The sequence below is a fragment of the Marmota flaviventris genome, chromosome 2 (assembly GCF_047511675.1).
Source record: "Marmota flaviventris isolate mMarFla1 chromosome 2, mMarFla1.hap1, whole genome shotgun sequence".
Classification (NCBI taxonomy): domain Eukaryota; kingdom Metazoa; phylum Chordata; class Mammalia; order Rodentia; family Sciuridae; genus Marmota; species Marmota flaviventris.
In genome coordinates, this window is record NC_092499.1 from 135,611,989 (window position 1) to 135,630,422 (window position 18,434).

At 39.4% G+C, this 18,434-nt stretch overlaps 1 protein-coding gene and 1 pseudogene across 1 annotated transcript in view; one reads left to right on the top strand and one right to left on the bottom strand.

Annotated features, from left to right (window-relative positions):
• Positions 1-18,434, top strand: part of Cpeb1 (cytoplasmic polyadenylation element binding protein 1) — a 62,769-nt gene that overhangs the window by 23,375 nt on the left and 20,960 nt on the right. The window contains exon 2 of the mRNA XM_071607350.1: positions 14,082-14,273. Within this exon, the coding sequence (XP_071463451.1) occupies positions 14,120-14,273 (154 nt within the window). The 5' untranslated portion in view covers positions 14,082-14,119. The remainder of the gene's footprint in view (positions 1-14,081; positions 14,274-18,434) is intronic.
• Positions 6,783-8,095, bottom strand: LOC139704629 (septin-7 pseudogene; annotated as a pseudogene).

The window sequence follows — 18,434 nt, forward strand, 5'->3', positions numbered from 1 at the left end:
CCTTCTAGCTTTTTTTGAATCATTCTCATACCTAGACTGGTCTCTGTAGTCATAGAAATTGTTTTTTCTTGTCTAGCTTGGGTCAAATGCCCATATTTGTGGAATGGAATATCGTCATATATTTTGAGTGTTTCTCCCAAAAGTTGGTGTTGGAAGCTTGGAACTCAGTGTAGTAATCTTGAGGGGGGTGGTGTGATCTTTTAAGAAGTGGGGCCTAGTTAAGAGGTCAGTAAATTATAGGGGGCATTGTCCTTGAAAGGGATTAAGGTGGTTATCATAGGACCATAAATAGTTCTCTGAGAGGGTTGTTATGAAAAGACCTAGTCTGCCCTTTTCTTCCCTTTGTCTCCTGACTTGCCATGGGATCTCTCTCTCTCACACACACATGCTCTTCCCATGTTGCTATCCATCATGAGGTTCTTACCAGAATTGAGCCAGTGCCATGTCCTTGAACCTCCAAAACTGTGAGCTAATTAAACCTCTTTTCTTTATAAAATAACCAGCCTCAGGTATCTTATTATACAGTAATAAAATGTACCAGTACATCCACCTATATGGACCATAACTGTGACAAGTATGGTAGAATCCTGCAAAAAGATGGCATTTGATTCTAGGACAACTTGAATGACATAAGGAAAAAACCATTTAACAAAAACCTGGTTTGTGGGAGATTTTTAGAAAACACAGTGTTGGAAATTCATGAAATAGGCATTAGCCATATGAATATTTATGTACAACCTACTATTCTTTAAAAAAAAAAAAAGTACCCCACAATTAGTTATTAACGTACACTCACTAGTATGGCTATTATATAACAACAGCAGAGAGAAACTCTAGAAAATAACAAGTTTTGATGAGGATCACAAGAAATTGGAACACTTATGACTTGCTGGTGGGAATATAAAGTGTTGTGGCCACTATGGAAAATAGTATGGTGCTTCCTAAAAAAAAAAATAATAATAAATGTAGAATGACATAATCTAGCAATTTCACTTCTAGGTATATACCTAAAAGAATTGAAAGCAGGGACTTGAACACATGTGTACCTTAGAGTTCATAACAGCACTATTCATAGTCGACAAATGGTGGAAGAAGATCAATGTCCATCAGCAGATGAATGGGTAAATAAAATGTATAACCGCATAGTGGAAATACCATCAGCCTTAAAAGGGACAGAAATTTTGGTACATGTTTTAACACAAACATCAAAAACATGCATTATGCTAAGTGAAATAGAAAAGACACAATGTATACTATGAGTCCACTTATATGACATCCCTTAAATAGTTGAATTCATAGAGAAAGAAAGACAAATAGTGGTTACCAGGGTCTTGGGAAGAGAGGTAGTAATGAATTAATGTTTAATGCTAGAGTTTCACTTTAGGATGAGAGGGTTCTGGAGGTGAATAGTGGTGATGGTTACTAAAAAATGTAATGTATTTAATACCTCTGAATAATGTACTTAAAATGGTTAAAGGGATAAATTTTGTTATATGTATTTTACCACAATAAGAAGTTTAATTCAAATACCCTTTGTACATTTCACTTGATTTGTAATAGGGAGATTAGAAACCTCTCATCTGTTTAAAAATATGTAGCTTATTGGTAGAATGTGTATTTAGCATGTGTGAGTACCTGAATTTGATCCTCAACACTATTTTTTTAAAAAATGCAAATCAGTTCTTTAACAGTGGGAAATTTTAAAATATTTCTTTTCTCCTTTACTTATATTTCTATTTCACTTCTGCAGAGTTTTAGCCTGCTGTAACATTTTATGCTAAAGAGTCTTTTGATGATCACATGTCATACTTATCTTCTACAACAAAGTATATAAGTTGAACTTTAGTTTCCTATTTAAACACTTACATGCTTATCATGGATTGTTATGATAATTGATAGGACAATTGATAAAGCAATCTAAATGTTATACATTTTGATAGGAATTTTGTTTAATAATTGTTTTTTGAAAATATTTCTTAATGAGATAAATGAGACCTTTTTAAAACTCATAATTTTTGGATGACTTTATGATTGCTGCAATGACTCAGGGTTTTCAACACTAACTACATTTCTTTTTTTTTATTTTATAGGTCTTGTACTCTGAGTAAACTTATTCACATAAGTAGAAGCAGTGTCACTCAACTCCTAGAACTCTTTTGAGTTCTTTGCAAAAAAAATCAGTCATCTATCATTAGTTTTAGTCATCTACTTGATGACATTTCCATTCATTCCTCCTTCATATTTGATACAAAAAAAGAAACTGGAAACCATCTAATTTATGAAAAGATTGTTACCTAGTCATACAGACATCAAATTACAGTTTCTTGGAAGCATATGAAAATACTTCCATGTTTTTCTCTGATTTAAAGACACCTTATTTAACTCATTTTACCTAAAGGATTGGGGAAATTTAAATATTGTTAGTAAAAAATATAGGGGCTGGGATTGTGGCTCAGTGGTAGAGCGCTTGCCTAGCACAGGCGAGACCCGGGTTCGATCCTCCAGCACTACATAAAAATAAAGACATTGTGTTGTGTCCATCTACACCTAAAAAATATTTAAAAAAAAATATATATATATGTAAAATATATTTTTAGGGGGTACTAGAGATGTAGCCTGGGGGGTGCTTTACCCCTGAGCTACAACCCAGCTCTCCCCCTGCTCTTTTTTTGAGACAGAATTTTGCTTAATTACCTGGAGCCTTGCTAAGTCGCTGAGGCTGGCCTTGAATTTGCTATCCTCTTGTCTCAGCCTCCTGAGCTGCTGGGACTATAGGTGTGCCGCTGTGCACAGCTAAAACTATATCTTACCCAATAAAATATTATAAAATGTTTTCTTATCTTGTCACTTGCATTAATCATGTCATTTCATGTACCTTGGGCCCATAGATTTAACTTAACCTACAGAAAATGTACAACATACAACCTAACTTTTGGAAATTTTTACTGTCAGAAAAGTAAACTTACTTCACTGAGACCTAGTTCTCTTCTTTCTTTTCCCTTTTTTTTTTTCTTTTCCTTTCTTCATTTGTTTGGGGATTGAACCCAGGGGCACTCTACCACTCAGCTATCTATATCCCCACTACCTTCTTTAAATTTTATTTTGAGACCGAGTCTAAGTTGCTGAGGCAGACCTTGAACTTGGGATTTTTCTGTGTGCAGCCTTCTTGAGTAGCTAGGATTGCAGGCATGTGCCGCCACATCCAGCCAGATTAACCTTTTATCAGAAAAAGTCTGACTTCATTTTTGCTCCAACATTTTGTTAAGAACATTTCAAGCAGTCATGTGAAAGAATTATAAAGTGAACCTTCTTAACACTTATCACTTAAACAATGAATGTTTTTGTCGTATTTACTTGTTATCCATTTATTTATCTATACCCTAGCTGTTTATCAGTACATCTTATTTTATTATTCAATATAAATAAGTTGTAGACATGGGTAGAGTTCACCTCTAAATGCTTAAGCATATGTACCATTAACTAGTGTACAATATTTGTTTACAACTTTTTCTTTGGTCAAATTTATGTGGAGTGGAACACATAAATCTTAAGTGTATTGTTGGATGCATCCTGTCAGATGTGTGCACCTGACTCCCATCAAAATATAGACTATTACAGCTGGGTGCAGTGGTGCATGCCTGTAATCCCATTGGCTTGGGAGGCTGAGGCAGGAGGATCGAGAGTTCAAAGCCAGCCTCAGCAAAAAGCAAGGCATTAAGCAACTCAATGAGACCCTGTCTCTAAATAAAATACAAAATGGGGATGGGGATGTGGCTCAGTTGTTGAGTGCCTTTGAGTTCAATCCCAAGTACTCCCCCAAAAGAAATTACACACACACACACAGTTACAATCTCCTTGAAAAGTTGCTTTGTGCCCTTTACAAGTCTGTTCCAAATGTTGCCTTACAGGGGCAATCACCTGATGTTTTTCACCATTTATTAGTTTTGTCTGTTCTAGAAATTCATATAAATAGGATCATAAATAGGTACACTTACCTAAGACTTCTTTCATTTATAATTATTTTGAGATTCATCCATGTTATTTCTTGTATCAGTATTTATTCCTTTATTGCTGAGTAATGTGACAATATATGCAAATACCACATTTAGTTTTGTTGGTGTTCACTTGGACTTCATCCAGTATTTAATGGTTGTAAATACAGCCACTGTCACCATTCTTGTATAGATCTTTTCATAGAAATGCACTTCAATTCCTTTTAGTTGAATTTATAGGAGAATTGCTGGGTCACAGGATTTTGTGTGTTTAATTGTATAAGAAGTTGGCAGATATTTTTCCAAGGTGGTGGTACCATTGTATGATAATGTATGGAAGTTCTTATGGTCAAAACCAAATGTTGGCAAAATATGGAAAAGTTCTTTTAATTTTAGCCATCTGGTATATGTATTGTATTATTAACTTGCATTTCTGTAATGACTAATGATTCTGAGCATTCTTTCAAGTTCTTATTGAGGATTTATATGTCCTTATGAAGTGCTTTTCAGATTTTTGTAACCCTTTCAAGTATTTGTTATTGTTTTGCTAATTTGCTGAGATTGGCCTTGAATTTAGGATCCTCCTGCCTCACCATCCTGAGTCACTGGGATGGGTGTGTGCCACCATACCTGGCAAAACTAGTATTTCATAAACTTTTAAGTTTTCTTCTATACTATTTTATACTAGGCATTCATTGGATATAGTTGTGAATGTTTTCTCACATTTTGTGACTTGCCTAGTTATTAATGATGTCTTGAGCCGAAATTTTTTTTTAAATAGAGAAAAGAGGTTTATTTAGCTTTATAAATAAAGAGGTTGGACTGGAGTTGTAGCTCAGTGGAAGATCACTTGCCTAACATGTGTGAAGCACCGAGTTCGATTCTCAGCACTACATATAAGTAAATAAATGAAATAAAGGTCCATCAACAACTAAAAAAATAAAAATTAAATAAGTCTCTTTCTTTTTTTAACTTGGAGGCTGAAAGTCCAAGATTGAGTGACCCTATCTGTTTGGTCTCTGGTGAAGATGTTACAGTCGATGACATTATAGTGGCAGGAGTTGAGCAGAAGTTTTAATTGTGATAGAATTTTCAATTTATCAAATTTTTTTCTCAGGATCATTAAATTGAAAAACCTTTGTAGCCAGGTGTATTGGTGCATTCCTGTAATCCCAGCGGCTTGGGAGGCTGAGGCAGGAGAAATCTTGAGTTCAAGGCCAGCCTCAGCACTGTAATGAAGCCTTAAGCAACTTGGCGAGAACCTGTCTCTAAGTAAAATATAGAAAGGGCTGGGGATATGGCTCAGTGGTCAAGCACCCTTGGATTCAATCCCCAGTACCAAAAAACAAAACAAAAAACTTTGCTTTCCTTCATCTCCCTTCCCCCACCAAGTTACAAAGATAATTTCTTATAGAAGTTTTGTAATTATATTTGGCTTTTACTTTTAGTTCTTTCAGACCCCTATTAATGTTCATATATGGTATGAGGCAGAGGGTCAAGGTTCATTTTTACCCTCATAGAACTATCTGGTTGTTCCAGCTCCATTTGTTTAAAAAATCTTTGCCAGTGACTTACTTGAATGCAGGTATTATTATTAGAATTGTACTATATGTATTAATTTGGTAGAAAATAACTTGTTAACAATATTTGTTCTTCTAGTATGTGAATGTGGTATGTCTCTTTTTTTTGTTTTGTTTTTTAGTTATAGCATTTTCATGTGTTTTTTTTTTTTTTTTAACAGTACCAACAAAAGTAAACCAGATGCAATTTTTGAGTACAGCGAAGTACAGACTGGTGACTTTTTTCTCTTCAAGAGTCTTATGATTCTTCATTTTTAGTAAAATAAAGAGCAAATTAACTATCTGTAAATGTACCTCCCTCACCCTGGTATTTACCATAAAGTTGTAAAAAGGGGGTTAAAGAAAAGTTTTCTTGTTAGTTTCTACCATATGAAATATGCTATATTCTACTTTGCCAGGGCCAATGTATGGAAAATATCTAAATGTACTACAAATATGAAACAGTAAAAAGATTATGGCTAAAAAGGATAGTAAATGAAAATAATATATATTTAAAGAATCCAAAATAGGCCATCAATAAAAGGTTAATATAAAAAAGCTCTAAGTGTACTATAAGCATTATAGGTTTTTCCTGTGTTTTTAATTTTTTTTTGTAGTTGTGTATGGACAGAATGCCTTTATTTTATTTGTTAATTTTTGTGTGGTGCTAAGGATTGAATCTAGTGCCTCACACTTGCAAGGCAAAGAGATATACCACTGAGCTACAACCCAGCCCTTCCTGTGTGTTTTTAAACAATGAAAGGGTCAAAAAAAAAAAGGATCAGCAGTGTTAGACTAAATTTTTATTGTATATTCTGCTTTGAATGGAACCTTTGTATTATAATTATCATAGAATAACACAGTTTCCATCAGGTGATGGCAATTTATGCTAAATGAAAATCTTCCATAGTTCTTTTATTTTGAAATATCTTATAAACAATTAAATCACCACAGCATGATTATACAACAGTAAAATTTTCTCTTGCATTAAATTGAAGACATTTAATTTAAAAAAGGGGAGAGAATATAGAAAGGTATTTAGAGCTTTCTGAGTACACAATATCTCAGACAGTTCAAGGCATCATAGTCTCCATCAAAAACAACAAAATAATTTTTGTCATGCTGTTAAATTCATGATTAACTAGTGCACATTGGTCAAATAGATTCAACAAACACTGATGTCCATGGTGGCATATTGGCAACTATACATAAGTGGTTGTCAGTAGAGAGTTTAAAAGACCTTCCCTTTCTTTTTATTCGTTTTTGAGGTTCTCAGAGAGTTCTGTTGTTCTAAGATATTTTAAATGTCCTAGTTGGCTTTCTCATTCTCAAACTGTATGACATTTTCCTTTCTTAATCCTTTTTGCTGTGCTTCCAAATTATTTTTCATTTGTTTATGGTGCTCTTAAGCTCACCTTCAAAGTCATTCACATTTTGAATTTTTTCTTTTGACCTTCATCTCAAACACCTGCTCATGTTCATCTTCATCTTAGCTGCATGCTCCCTTCTTTCTTTCTTTTGTGACAGAGGGTTCTTAGTAAGCCACCCTTTAATATTGTTATCAATTCCAATGTAAGTCAACTGCCAGTTTTTGTTTCTGTAGTTCATAGTGTTCATTATTGATAACAGCGTTCAAATCTTGCATGTGTGTTCATATCAGTATATTATAGTTGTAAAATCAGTGTTCAATACTTTAAACTTCAGTAACACCCCAAGGATACTGCCTTTCTGACCCTTTTGCTATTAATTTCAGTGATGGTTATTACTGCCTACCACAGCAAGAGGAAACAGTCCTTTATTTTTTTAACAAGCTTACTTTTTTCATCTTTTCTAGAAATTTATATTCAGGCCCTGGCTTACTTTTTATTATTTCTAATATTCAGTGAGATAAAATATTCTATGTTCTTGAATTTCTTTCATTTTTTTAAACTCTTGGTGTCCAACTGTTAGTGTCCTCCAGTATGAGTGCATCTGCTTTGGCAATAAGCAGAATGATGCTCTTTCATGCAAAGACTTCATACACTCAAAATTGAGTGGTTTAAGTCTATATCCTAAAGGAGCGACATAGTATAAACAGTATTGTGCCCTGTTATCAGGCATCTGACATCTCTTTGCTCAATTCTGCATTTAGGCAGTCCTCAGATTTACTATCAGTGTAGTCAGTAGTAGGCTACCAACAATTATTGTTAGCCAGTGCACCTTCAGATGCTGGAGTGTCCACTTCTGTGAGCAGTAACTGAGTACCACCTTGTTTGATTAAAACTCTGGATTGTTTCATGTATGATTTTTTTTTTTTTAATTCCTTGGGAAGGACTCGGGTACTCTGGAGAATACAAATCAGGAAGGAATATTGACTTGATTGAGTAATGTCAACTTTGCCAGCTCAGATTTACATAAGTGTGAGTGCAGACCCTCTTTTCCCTGATTTTCTGAGTGCTTGATTTGAGTGACTGGCAGATCCCACATAACCCTTAAGGTTCTTGGGTAGTGGTGCTGCATGGTGCCACTGTTGATGTGCCTCTCCTCAGCAACAGCAGATCTCATGCTGACCACAGCACCCCCCCCCCAATCCCTCTGCAGCCAGCCCCCGCACTGTGCTATTATGACATTTTAGAATCTAAGTATGTTAATGTTTTAAGGGCTATTATAGAAATCAGTTTGAAATAATTGAAATAATTTACAGAATTTGAAGAATATTAAACGCAGTCAAGATTAAAGTAATCCAACGATCATATTTTATAATGGTAAGAACAAAAGAAACCTAATGCTCTTTCCCTCTACCTTAATCTGTAATGTAATTTAATATGTGGTTAAACTTGTAAGGAAGCGATCCTTGATTATCCTAGTCAAATGTAAGGAAGTGATCCTTGATTATCCTCACCATCATGCATTCATTGCCTTCTGAACTATTTCCCTTATTAACAGACAGATTAACAGTAAATCCTTCTCTAGAGTGTGAACTTCTAGGGACTTGTGCTTAATTCACATTTAGCCTTTTATGTTCAATGAATAGTGTGAAATAAGGTTAAAAAGGAAACCAGGACCTGCATATGGGCTTTGATCTGAGAAGCAACAGGGAACTGTTTAAACTTGGGAGAGTGAGCACCATGAAGAAAGTGGTGGTGTGGAAGGATGGCATAAATTAACCTGGAAGACGGAATCTAAGGTGGAAAGTTAAAAATAAAATGGATTTATTTTAAATGTTAACTCCTTCAAGTGTGGTCAGCATACCAGTAGTACTATCACCTGGAGGTTTGTTAGATAAATTCTGGGGCCAAACCCAGACCTACTGAAATGAGATTTGTATTCACATTAAAGTTGGAAAAGCAGTGCTCTAGAGGAACTTAGAGCCACCATTGTGTGTAAATGGGTAAGGGCCAGAGGGCAAACAGTAGTTGAAGTGACAGGTCACATGACAGATGTCAGACTTTTTGCATGCTTATTTTCTCTCTTTAAGCCACCAAAACTGATTTATCCAAATTAGCATTTTGGTTTTCTTGATTTGGGGGAGAAAATAATATCCAGACTCTTTAGAAATACATTCTTAGAAGTGCTGCTCTTTGGGCTTGCCAGAACTTTAAAAAGAACCATAAATCATTGATTTCAGTCATCTCAGCTGACTGAAGTAAATATAACTGAAATAATCTAATGGGGTCAAATGACCCAGTGTCCCTATTTTGTTACTCCCAGGGACTGGAATTTGGGGACGAAGTAGAGATTTTATAAAAGAGCCCAAATGTCGTTGATATACAAACTATAATAGTGTACTTGTTAAAAATCTAGAAAAAAAATCGGGAAAGGACAGAATTTACTTTGTTTTGTAAAAACTAAAGGAAAAAATCTGTTAGCAGCATGCTACTCTCATATGCATTATCTGTTCATAGTTTATGTTCCTTTATCAACTTGTCCATCAAAATACAATTTTCAGGGCTGGGGTTGTGGCTCAGTGGTAGAGCACTCACCTAGCACCTGCAAGGTGCTGGGTTTGATCCTCAGCACCACATAAACATAAATGAATAAAATAAAGGTATGTGTCCAACTATAACTAAAAAAAAATACAGTTTTCATATAGTGATAATCATAGTATAAATGTAACTTAGTCTGTCATTTAACTTATTTCACTTGTTGATGTGACATACACCGGGTTTCCCTAAATTTGTCCTTATCTCTAAAGGCAACCTTTAGAATGCCTTGCCTCATTGGTTTTTCAGGTGAGGACTAAAGGCACCGTTTTGTTTTCTCTCTTACCCTCCTTGCCAGGTGCTTGAGAATAACACTTGCAGAGGACTCTGAACAATTTTGTGCTAATTTTTGGTGGCAGAGGATCCATTAGAAGATAGAAGATTTTTATGCTGAAAAAAGAATCAGGGTTGAGGCTGTAACACTTTGATTCTTGGAACATGAGTCTAGCTGCATTTTGCGTCTGTGCAGGGGTACTCTATTTTAGACTAGTCTTTGTCCATTTTCTGTTTCTGTGACAAAATAACTGAGGCTGAGTATTTCTAAAGAACAGAAGTTTATTTGGCACACAGTTATGCAGTCTGGGGAGTCTAGAAGCATGATGCCAACATCTGCCACATCGTAGTATAATGGAGGGCATCACATGAGGAAAAAGAACAAGCATGACTAGCTCTAGTCATTCTCCTCCTTATAAAGCCACTAATGTCATCCAGAGGGTTCCACCTGGCTTACCTCATCTATCCCTAATTACCTCTTAAAGGCCTCACTTTAAGATACCATTAACATGAATTTGGGAATTAAATTCCTAAAACATGAACTTCTGAGGGACACATTCAAACCATAGCAAGATTGTAGCAAATTTTGAACTTCAAGTTAGTTTACTTATTTCCCTGAGTTGCTCAGTTGTTCATGAATTTGGAATACTTAACTATAGAGAAGATAATAATTATTTTCAAAGGGAAACAATTTTAAAATTTTGAATTTCCAACTTAAGTTGGAAGTCTAAGTAAGTATTGATAAAAAGAAATTTGAAGGAAAAGGCATTTGAGACATTGTTCAAGTAGATTGCCTTTAGAATGTGAATTGTCACTTCAACTTGTATTAGGTACCAGTTTTTGTCTGGTTGGTTCTTGGCAAAGGATTAGAAAAAATGTCTTTCAGTAAAAAGGGCCAAGTGCCTATCTGACTTTAGATGTGAATTTGAGAAGTGCAGTGGGTTTTTGTTTACTAAAATTAGCCTTTGCTTCTTAGCTCCCCCCCCCCTTTTAAAGAAATTCTAGATGTTATGCAAATGCACAGAGGCGGACACATTTTTAAAAAATATTTATTTATTAGTTATAGATGGACATAATATCTTTATGTGATGCGTCACGCATGGTAGTCAAGCGCTCTGCCTCTGAGCCACAACATCAGCCCCAGCTTCTTGGGCCTTTTGACTCATGCATGCATGATAGTCTGTGTTGACCATTTGCTTCTTAACTTTCCTTTCAGTACGGCATGAAAGGACAGAATATTTAGAATGAGTAAGTTTGGAGAGCTGGGATCAGGGAGCCATTAGAAAGGAGGCTTTTTGAGTGAAATGTTTCTGAACATCAGTGGCTGTGGCTACGGATAGAGTGATTGTGTCTCTCAGTTTGTCTACCAGTTTTTGTTGAAGCTTGTAGTCCTGATCTTAGTATTAATATGTGCCCCCTTTTTCTTTCAAAAATGTCCTGGTTTGGGTAATAAATGATCCAGTCACCCCCACAGGTAAAGTGCTTTGCATCAGACACTGTGTCAGCTTTTTTCTTTAATCCTCATAAAACGCCTGAAAAGGGTAGCCACTGTTGTCAGTTTCAGTTTAATTTACAAATGAAAATATACTCAGGAACATTGAATGACTTGACTGAGATCTCCTGGTGGCAGACTTGATGAGCAGAGGAAGGACTGTCACCTTGTTCAGTCCTTGTTCTGCACACCAGGTCTCAACAAGACTTCCAAAGCTACTTGACTTCTCCCAGCCTGATGCACCAAGGTTTAATGTGTACGGCCTCCATTGATACTTTAGATCTAGTGAAGGTATTCCTGTAATGATTAGGAAGAAACTGTGGATTGGGAGTCTGGAAAAAAATTAAGGTGAGGCCTGTGTTGGGGCTATTGCGGGAGGGTAGAGTTCTGTGATATGTAGACCTCCAGGCTTCATCTGGTCCTTGAAGGGTTTAGCCAACTTGTTGCTCAGGCCTGCGGTCTTTGAGCTTGAGATGAGAAGGGTTGGTAGTTTTATTGATTGGCCCTGCTCAGATTTTAATGTTCATATATATTAATTAGAAATCTTGTAAAAATGTAGCTTAATTCCATAGGTCCGTATGGGGCCCGAGATTTAGTATTTGTAACAGGCTCTTGGTATGCTGATTTTACTGGTCTACCACATTGTCTTTGAATAGCAGGGGCATAGCTGATGATTAAATTCTCTCTGCCTGGGGTACAGAAGTAGCCGTTCATACAACAGATGTTCTGACTAGGACTGAGGGGATTATATACCTTCATAATTTAGAAGGGAATAGATATTTAAATATGGATGTTTTTAAAGGAAACATTTTGCTTTTGTAATGAATGCATGTGGGTTAATTTTAAAATATATCCTTAGCTTGGAGGAAGGGAGGACATAGAATCTCAGGAAGGAGTAGTGTGAGGTGGGGGGCAATACCCACATGGGTGAGCTACTGCTTAGCTTGTGCAGTGTTGAACACAGCTTTGACAAACACAGACAGGAGCAAGCAGAGTGTCTACAGCCAGACAGGAATAGCGTGGATGGATGACACAGCAGCAAAGCTTAAAAAAAAAAAAAAAAAAAAGCCTCCAAAGGGAGGAGTTCTTCCCACAGACTGACCATTTTTCCCCCTCAGGCTCTGTGCCTGAGTGTGCTGAGAGTATGCTGCTGGAAGCTCTGGCCAACTATTCATGTATTGGACAGCATTATACCCCACTCTGTCCTGCCTTGCTCAAATCCTGCCTGGGCATATCCCAGGTGGGACTGCTTCCTGTATCTGCTTGCTTGCTTCTTGCAACAGGGGAGAACAAGAGGATGAAGTGCTACCAGCCTATACAGGTGTAAGCAGTCTTCCTGCTGAGGCTGAGACTCTTGCTATGAACCCCGCCCGCCCCCCGCATGCACCTCCCCACACACAGACATGAGGAAGAATCCCAGTGACAAGGGATCATGTTGGAAAAGGCCTGACACAGGAGGAGACATTGGTGAAAAGGAAATGGCAGGGGCTCCAGAAGTTGGACTTTCTTAGGCTTTGTTGCTGGAGCTGAGAGTGGTCACAGAAATAGGTTGTTGGTCCTGGTAGCAACCCTGAGAGAAGGCTCAGTAATTAAAGATGCTAGTGACCACCTTCAATGCTGGCATTACCCCAAGGGCTTCTAGAAGGTCAAAGTCAAGAAAAGTAGTATTGACAGAGCCAGATATTGTGAGCTCCTGAACATGGTGTTTCTGATAGGGCATAAAAATACTTCTGAGATGGTTTCTCTTGTTTGGGTGTGTCCATGAGTGCTTTGGGAATGTTGCCTTAAGTTGCAGGAAGGAGGGGAGGCACTGGATCCATATGTCTGCTCATGACTGGTGCCCCTTCTGTTATGCTAAGGGGAGCCTGTGAGAGCAGATCTCACTCTAGCATTTGGGTTGTGGACCATGTCCTTTGAGAGATACCTGAAACAGCCTAGTGACTCTCCCTCCCTTTGCCAAAGCTGACCCCTTTTCTCTGTTTAAGGTGCTCCAGACAAGCCTGAAGCACTAGTGGTGTTCCCCGGGGTTCAAGTGCTCAGTGTTTTTCTGAAGGTTACTCCATTCCTCAGTAATAAACATTGCTGTGTCAGGGTGCTGTTCAGGGGCCACTTGGAGCACATAGATTTTTGCTAGCAGGATTGTGAAGCTTTGCATTGGGCCGCAAAGCCAGGGCTTGAGCCAGCAGCTGGAGAGAGTCCAGGACTAGAGTGTTTTTGGGTTTGGGGGTGGAGAGCAGAGGGAGGGGCAGGAGGGCAGAGCCACAGAAGCAGGCAGTCAGCTAGCTGCTTTGGCTTTGCCATCAGCAGATAGGACTTTAATTGTGGCTGAGGGCCACTTGGCTACCATTTCTGGAGAGTGGAGGGTCTGCCTCACAACCTGGACTTACCAGCACTACACCTAGACTATTCCAAGTAGCTCTTGAAGCTGTCTTTTCCCTGGGAGGCAAGTCTCCTCCCCGTTGTCCCTCCTGCTCCTCCCCCGTTCTGAGGGATGATGCCGCTCTCTATTGCACGGCTCAGCCGGCTGATGTCACTGGCAGCGGGAAGCATCAGCAGCCTGATCACATGCTGGCCCAGTCTGTAATGCAGACGGGATAGGGGTGTGTGTGTGGGGAGGGGGCTGTATGGCAACTGCTTTTGCTCCGACGCCCCCAAAAGTGCAGAGGCAGCCGCTGCAGCATCTAGCCAGCTTGGATGTCTGGCCCCCGAGCCTGCAGAAACTATTATTAATAATACTTATTGTTGATAATATTGGGGAAAACAACCGTTAACTCTGGGATTTCTGCTGTCTTCCTATCCAAAGCAGAGTTCCAGGACTCCGAAGAAACAGTTACAAGCAGGATGCTTTTCCCCACCTCTGCGCAAGAATCTTCCCGTGGCCTCCCAGATGCAAATGACTTGTGCCTTGGCCTGCAGTCCCTCAGTCTGACGGGCTGGGACCGACCCTGGAGCACCCAGGACTCAGACTCCTCAGCTCAGAGCAGCTCACACTCGGGTGAGTGCCAGAGAATGAGTTGGCTGGGGGAGGGGGATGCATGGGGTAGGGTAGCAAAGGAAAATATCCACAGCAACAGTTGTTCTCTTCCCTTTTGCATCACCCCCCCCCCCCAAACACACAACATGGAGCTGTTTTGCAAGAGATGGAAATGCTAGCTGTGAGCCTGGCAGGACAGATGGCTGCTCGTAAAGGCAGACATGCCTTTTCCACTTAACCCTGATAATTCCCTGCAGTTGTTAGTCTACACCTGGGTGGCTGTGAGAAGGGTCCCCAAGGTGGCAGCCTTATGCAGAAAAGATCCACTAACCCCCTGGAACACAGGCCTGTCTTGGAGATGATGAAGCAAAACACTTTTAGGTGGGGGTAGGGGACTTAAGGGATTTACTACTAGGTGACCAGGTTCTCCCCCCTCCTCTGGCTTTTAAAACTTGGGAGCTATGAATGAAGGGTGGGTGGTCTCTGGGTAATGGCAAGGGAAGAATTTTAACCTCAAGTGGGTATTAACACTAGGCTAGGTATCATTCCTGGTATATTAGAATTGCCTTAACGTAAAGTTAAGAGCATTGATTTTGAAAAGGGGTAGGCAGTGAGCAGGGTGGGGTAACTCCCAGCTCCAGAGGCTTTTTTTCCCTTTTCTTTGTGTTGAGGGTAACCAGAGGGAGGAAAGAAGAGCCACTCCCCTTTAGGATCCCTTCTTGTCTTCATAGTCTTTGATGGGGAGAAATTAAAGGGACTTCTTGGCAACCCCTTAAATTGCTTCTGCTCAGACTTTCCCATTACCCATTTATTTCCCTCTTGTGACACAAGGGGAAGGTTGGCAGATACAAGTCTTAGAGTACTTGGAAAGAAATGTGAACTTAAATACTATAGGTATACATATTTTATTTTATGTAAGTTATACATAATAAAAGGTAGTGACAATTCTATGGAGGAAGATAGAAGGCACAACATGCATTCCATTTGCTCTTGATGCTGACAATGGGATACACTGAGCCTGTTGTCCTTCCCTATCTCCCCGTCCAGGGACCAGCAGTCATGGCAGCAAGGTACTGTCATGTTGAATTCTCTGGCCTCCACCTTTTTTAGACTAGGTCTTTTTTTTAGAATGCTTTGCAAAGCCTGGGACTGTTGTGTTTGTTAGGTATTTTGAGGCACATTTCCTTTGGTAAAATCCCATTTGGGAGAAGGAGATTGGAGATATATATAAAATAAATAAATAAATATATTTATTTATTTATTTTAATTTGAATGTGGGTAGGGAGATGCTTTGCTTTAAGTAAGTACTTCTGGGTTACGGTGGGATCTCTCGAAGTACTGACCTTCAGCTGACTCGGGCTGTTCTGGAAAGGTTGGTAACTGTCCTGTTCCTTTGAACAGTGGAGATAGTGTCACTGTTTGGTTCATTGGCTGCACCTTGACTTGGACGCCACGGTACTTTGTGTGTTCTTTGAAGCCAACCATGTCTTGTCATCCCTCCCACTGGATCTGAACAAAAGACTGAAGAGTTCACATGGGAGATGGACACCTATCTGTGGGTAATTGGTGTTTGATCAAGCCCTTGTACTGGTATCAAATTAGGGTGTGGTCCTTCTTTGGCTCTGGTTTTTTAGTAGCTACTAGGGACATTCTGAAATATATCTTTGGATCCATAGAAATGCAGATGTGTCCCGTTTGGGGCTTAGAGAGCTTGGTCTGACAGTTACTGTGAAATTAGGATATAAAAAAGAGCTTGGCTAGGTGCGATTATGCCTGTAATCTCAGCTACTCCAGGAGGCTGAGGGGAGAAGATTGTTGAGTCTAGGAGTTCTCAGCCAGCTAGAACAACATAGCAAGACCCAGTCTTTAAAAAGAGAAACAAAATAAGGCTTGGTATCCAGTCGTAATTTCCCCAGTCTGCCACCACTTGAAAACTGTGCTTGTAGCTGTTTGTCTGTGGAGTCATCTTTTTTTTTTTTTTTTCCTTTTCCACCTTGCATCTCAAGCACTTTAGTGATAAATATTACATGATTTTGTGGATCAGGGAAGGATTTCAGTCTGAGCCTCAGATTCATAAGGAGTGGAGGGTTGTCCCAGCAGTATGATCTGGTTGGGGGCAGTGTTAGCCTGAATATTTCTCCCCTCTGAGGACTGAGGACACACCCATCCCTAATCGACATGTTGTCTTTGGTTTTTGGAACTGTGGTGGCAGCCATCTCTCTTATTTGCCTGAGCTGTGGGCCTTCTTGGAAAGCCCACATGTGGGTACTGCCTCCTAGAGTAGGATGCAGCCCTCCCACCAACCAGCTGCAGTGCCAGATCGAGCACCCTTGCCAGCAATGCGGGAACATGCAGCCCACATTCCAGTGCCTACACTGCCTTCCCATATGAAAACCAACTAGGTCAGTTTCTTCAGGGAGGGAGGAGATATTTCAGCAACATTGGGCTATCTTGGAGATTCCTTGTAGAGTCAGCCTCATACCCTTTTGTGTCTGTGTGGAGTCCAGAGTGCAAACTTATTTCTTGGGCTTTGCTTGTTGACATATTGCCCCAGGCAGCTAGGGCTTCATCTGATCATCCTTTAATACTTTTAAGTATTTGGAAAGGTTGAAGAACAGGACTCTTGACTAAAAATTTTTGACTGAATTCATTCAGCAGGTATTAAGCACCAAAAAGTATGCCAGTCACTGTGTTAGGCACTGGAGGTACCTAACCCCGATCATAGGATAAAATTAAGATTCTCCATGAGTATCAAGGGAAAACAGATGAGAAAGCATACCAAATGTAGCACAATAACTACTGTAATTGGGGCTTCCATTTTCTATCCTAAGGATTTTGTATATATATATATATTTTTTTTTTTTAGTTGTCAATGTACCTTTATTTTGTTTATTTATATGCGGTGCTGAGAATCAAACCCAGTGCCTCACACGTGCTAGGCAAATGCTCTACCACTGAGCCACAACCCTCAACCTTACCCTAAGGATTTTTTGTACTAAGATACCCTTCCACTGGATTCTTAGCTTGAGGCTGGTACATGTGGTACAGGGAGAATATTTTCCAGGGGCTAGAGTGCTTTTTTTTTTTTTTTTTTTTGGTACTGGGGATTGAACCCAGGGTGCTTAACCACTAAGCCGAATTCCCAGCCCTTTGTAATATTTTATTTAGAGACAGGGTCTCCCTGAGTTGTTAAGTGCCTTGCTAATTTGCTGAAACTGGCTTTGAACTCCTGATCCTCCTGCCTCAGCCTCTGGAACTGCTGCTATTACAGGGGTCACTGCTCATGGAAGGTAGAGTGCTTTTGCTATGTAGATTTCTTTGACCTCAGAGGCTTGCTGGAAGACCCTCAATGGAGTCTGTTTTTGAGAGTTGCCCCTGTAAGGAAGGCCAGCTTCTCCTTTGCAAGCTCCTCCCGTCTAGTCTGTACACCCCTTGCTGGAATGGAAGTCATAAAAGCAAGATGAATGTTAGAAGTGCATTTTTCTAAAAGACCTCATTGGCAGATGTCCAGGGGTACTTTTTTCCTTCTTGTAGTATCTTAAGCCCTGTATGCTATAGGAGGGCTGTGGAAGCTATCCACAATATCCTAGGATAGGGATGGAGTGACTAATAGCCACAATTTATCAACTACTTTTTATGCTGAGCATGTTGTGATTTTTTAATACTTATTTTTTAGTTGTAGTTGGACACAGTACCTTTATTTTATTTTATGTGGTGCTGAGGAGCGAACCCAGGACCTCACACATGCTAGGCGAATGCTCTACCTTCGAGCCACAAAAATCCCAGCTCATGTCATGTGATTTTAATGCTTGCATAGATAAGGAAATAAGCTCACAGAGGCTGCAAAGTGACACAACTACACAGACCCAGCTTTCCAACCCTGTCCTAAAACTCCCATGTTCCCTGTTAAACTTGTGTTCCAACGGAGAATCTTAATGTTGGACAAGTAAGACTTAAGATCATCTCCATATGCGGTACAAGGGACTGTTTAGCCAGAGCTTAGGTGCTCCCTTGATAAGGTCTCTAACAGCGAGGGCATTGGATACAGTTCCCACTGTCCCTCCCACCCCTCAGTCTCAGTTCATCAGCTGTACCACCTGCTGGATTTGTCTTTTGCCTCCCCCTTGTTAGTCTTCCCTGTGTAGTGTTACTCAGCAGGAGAATGGGGCTAACTCTTTTGAG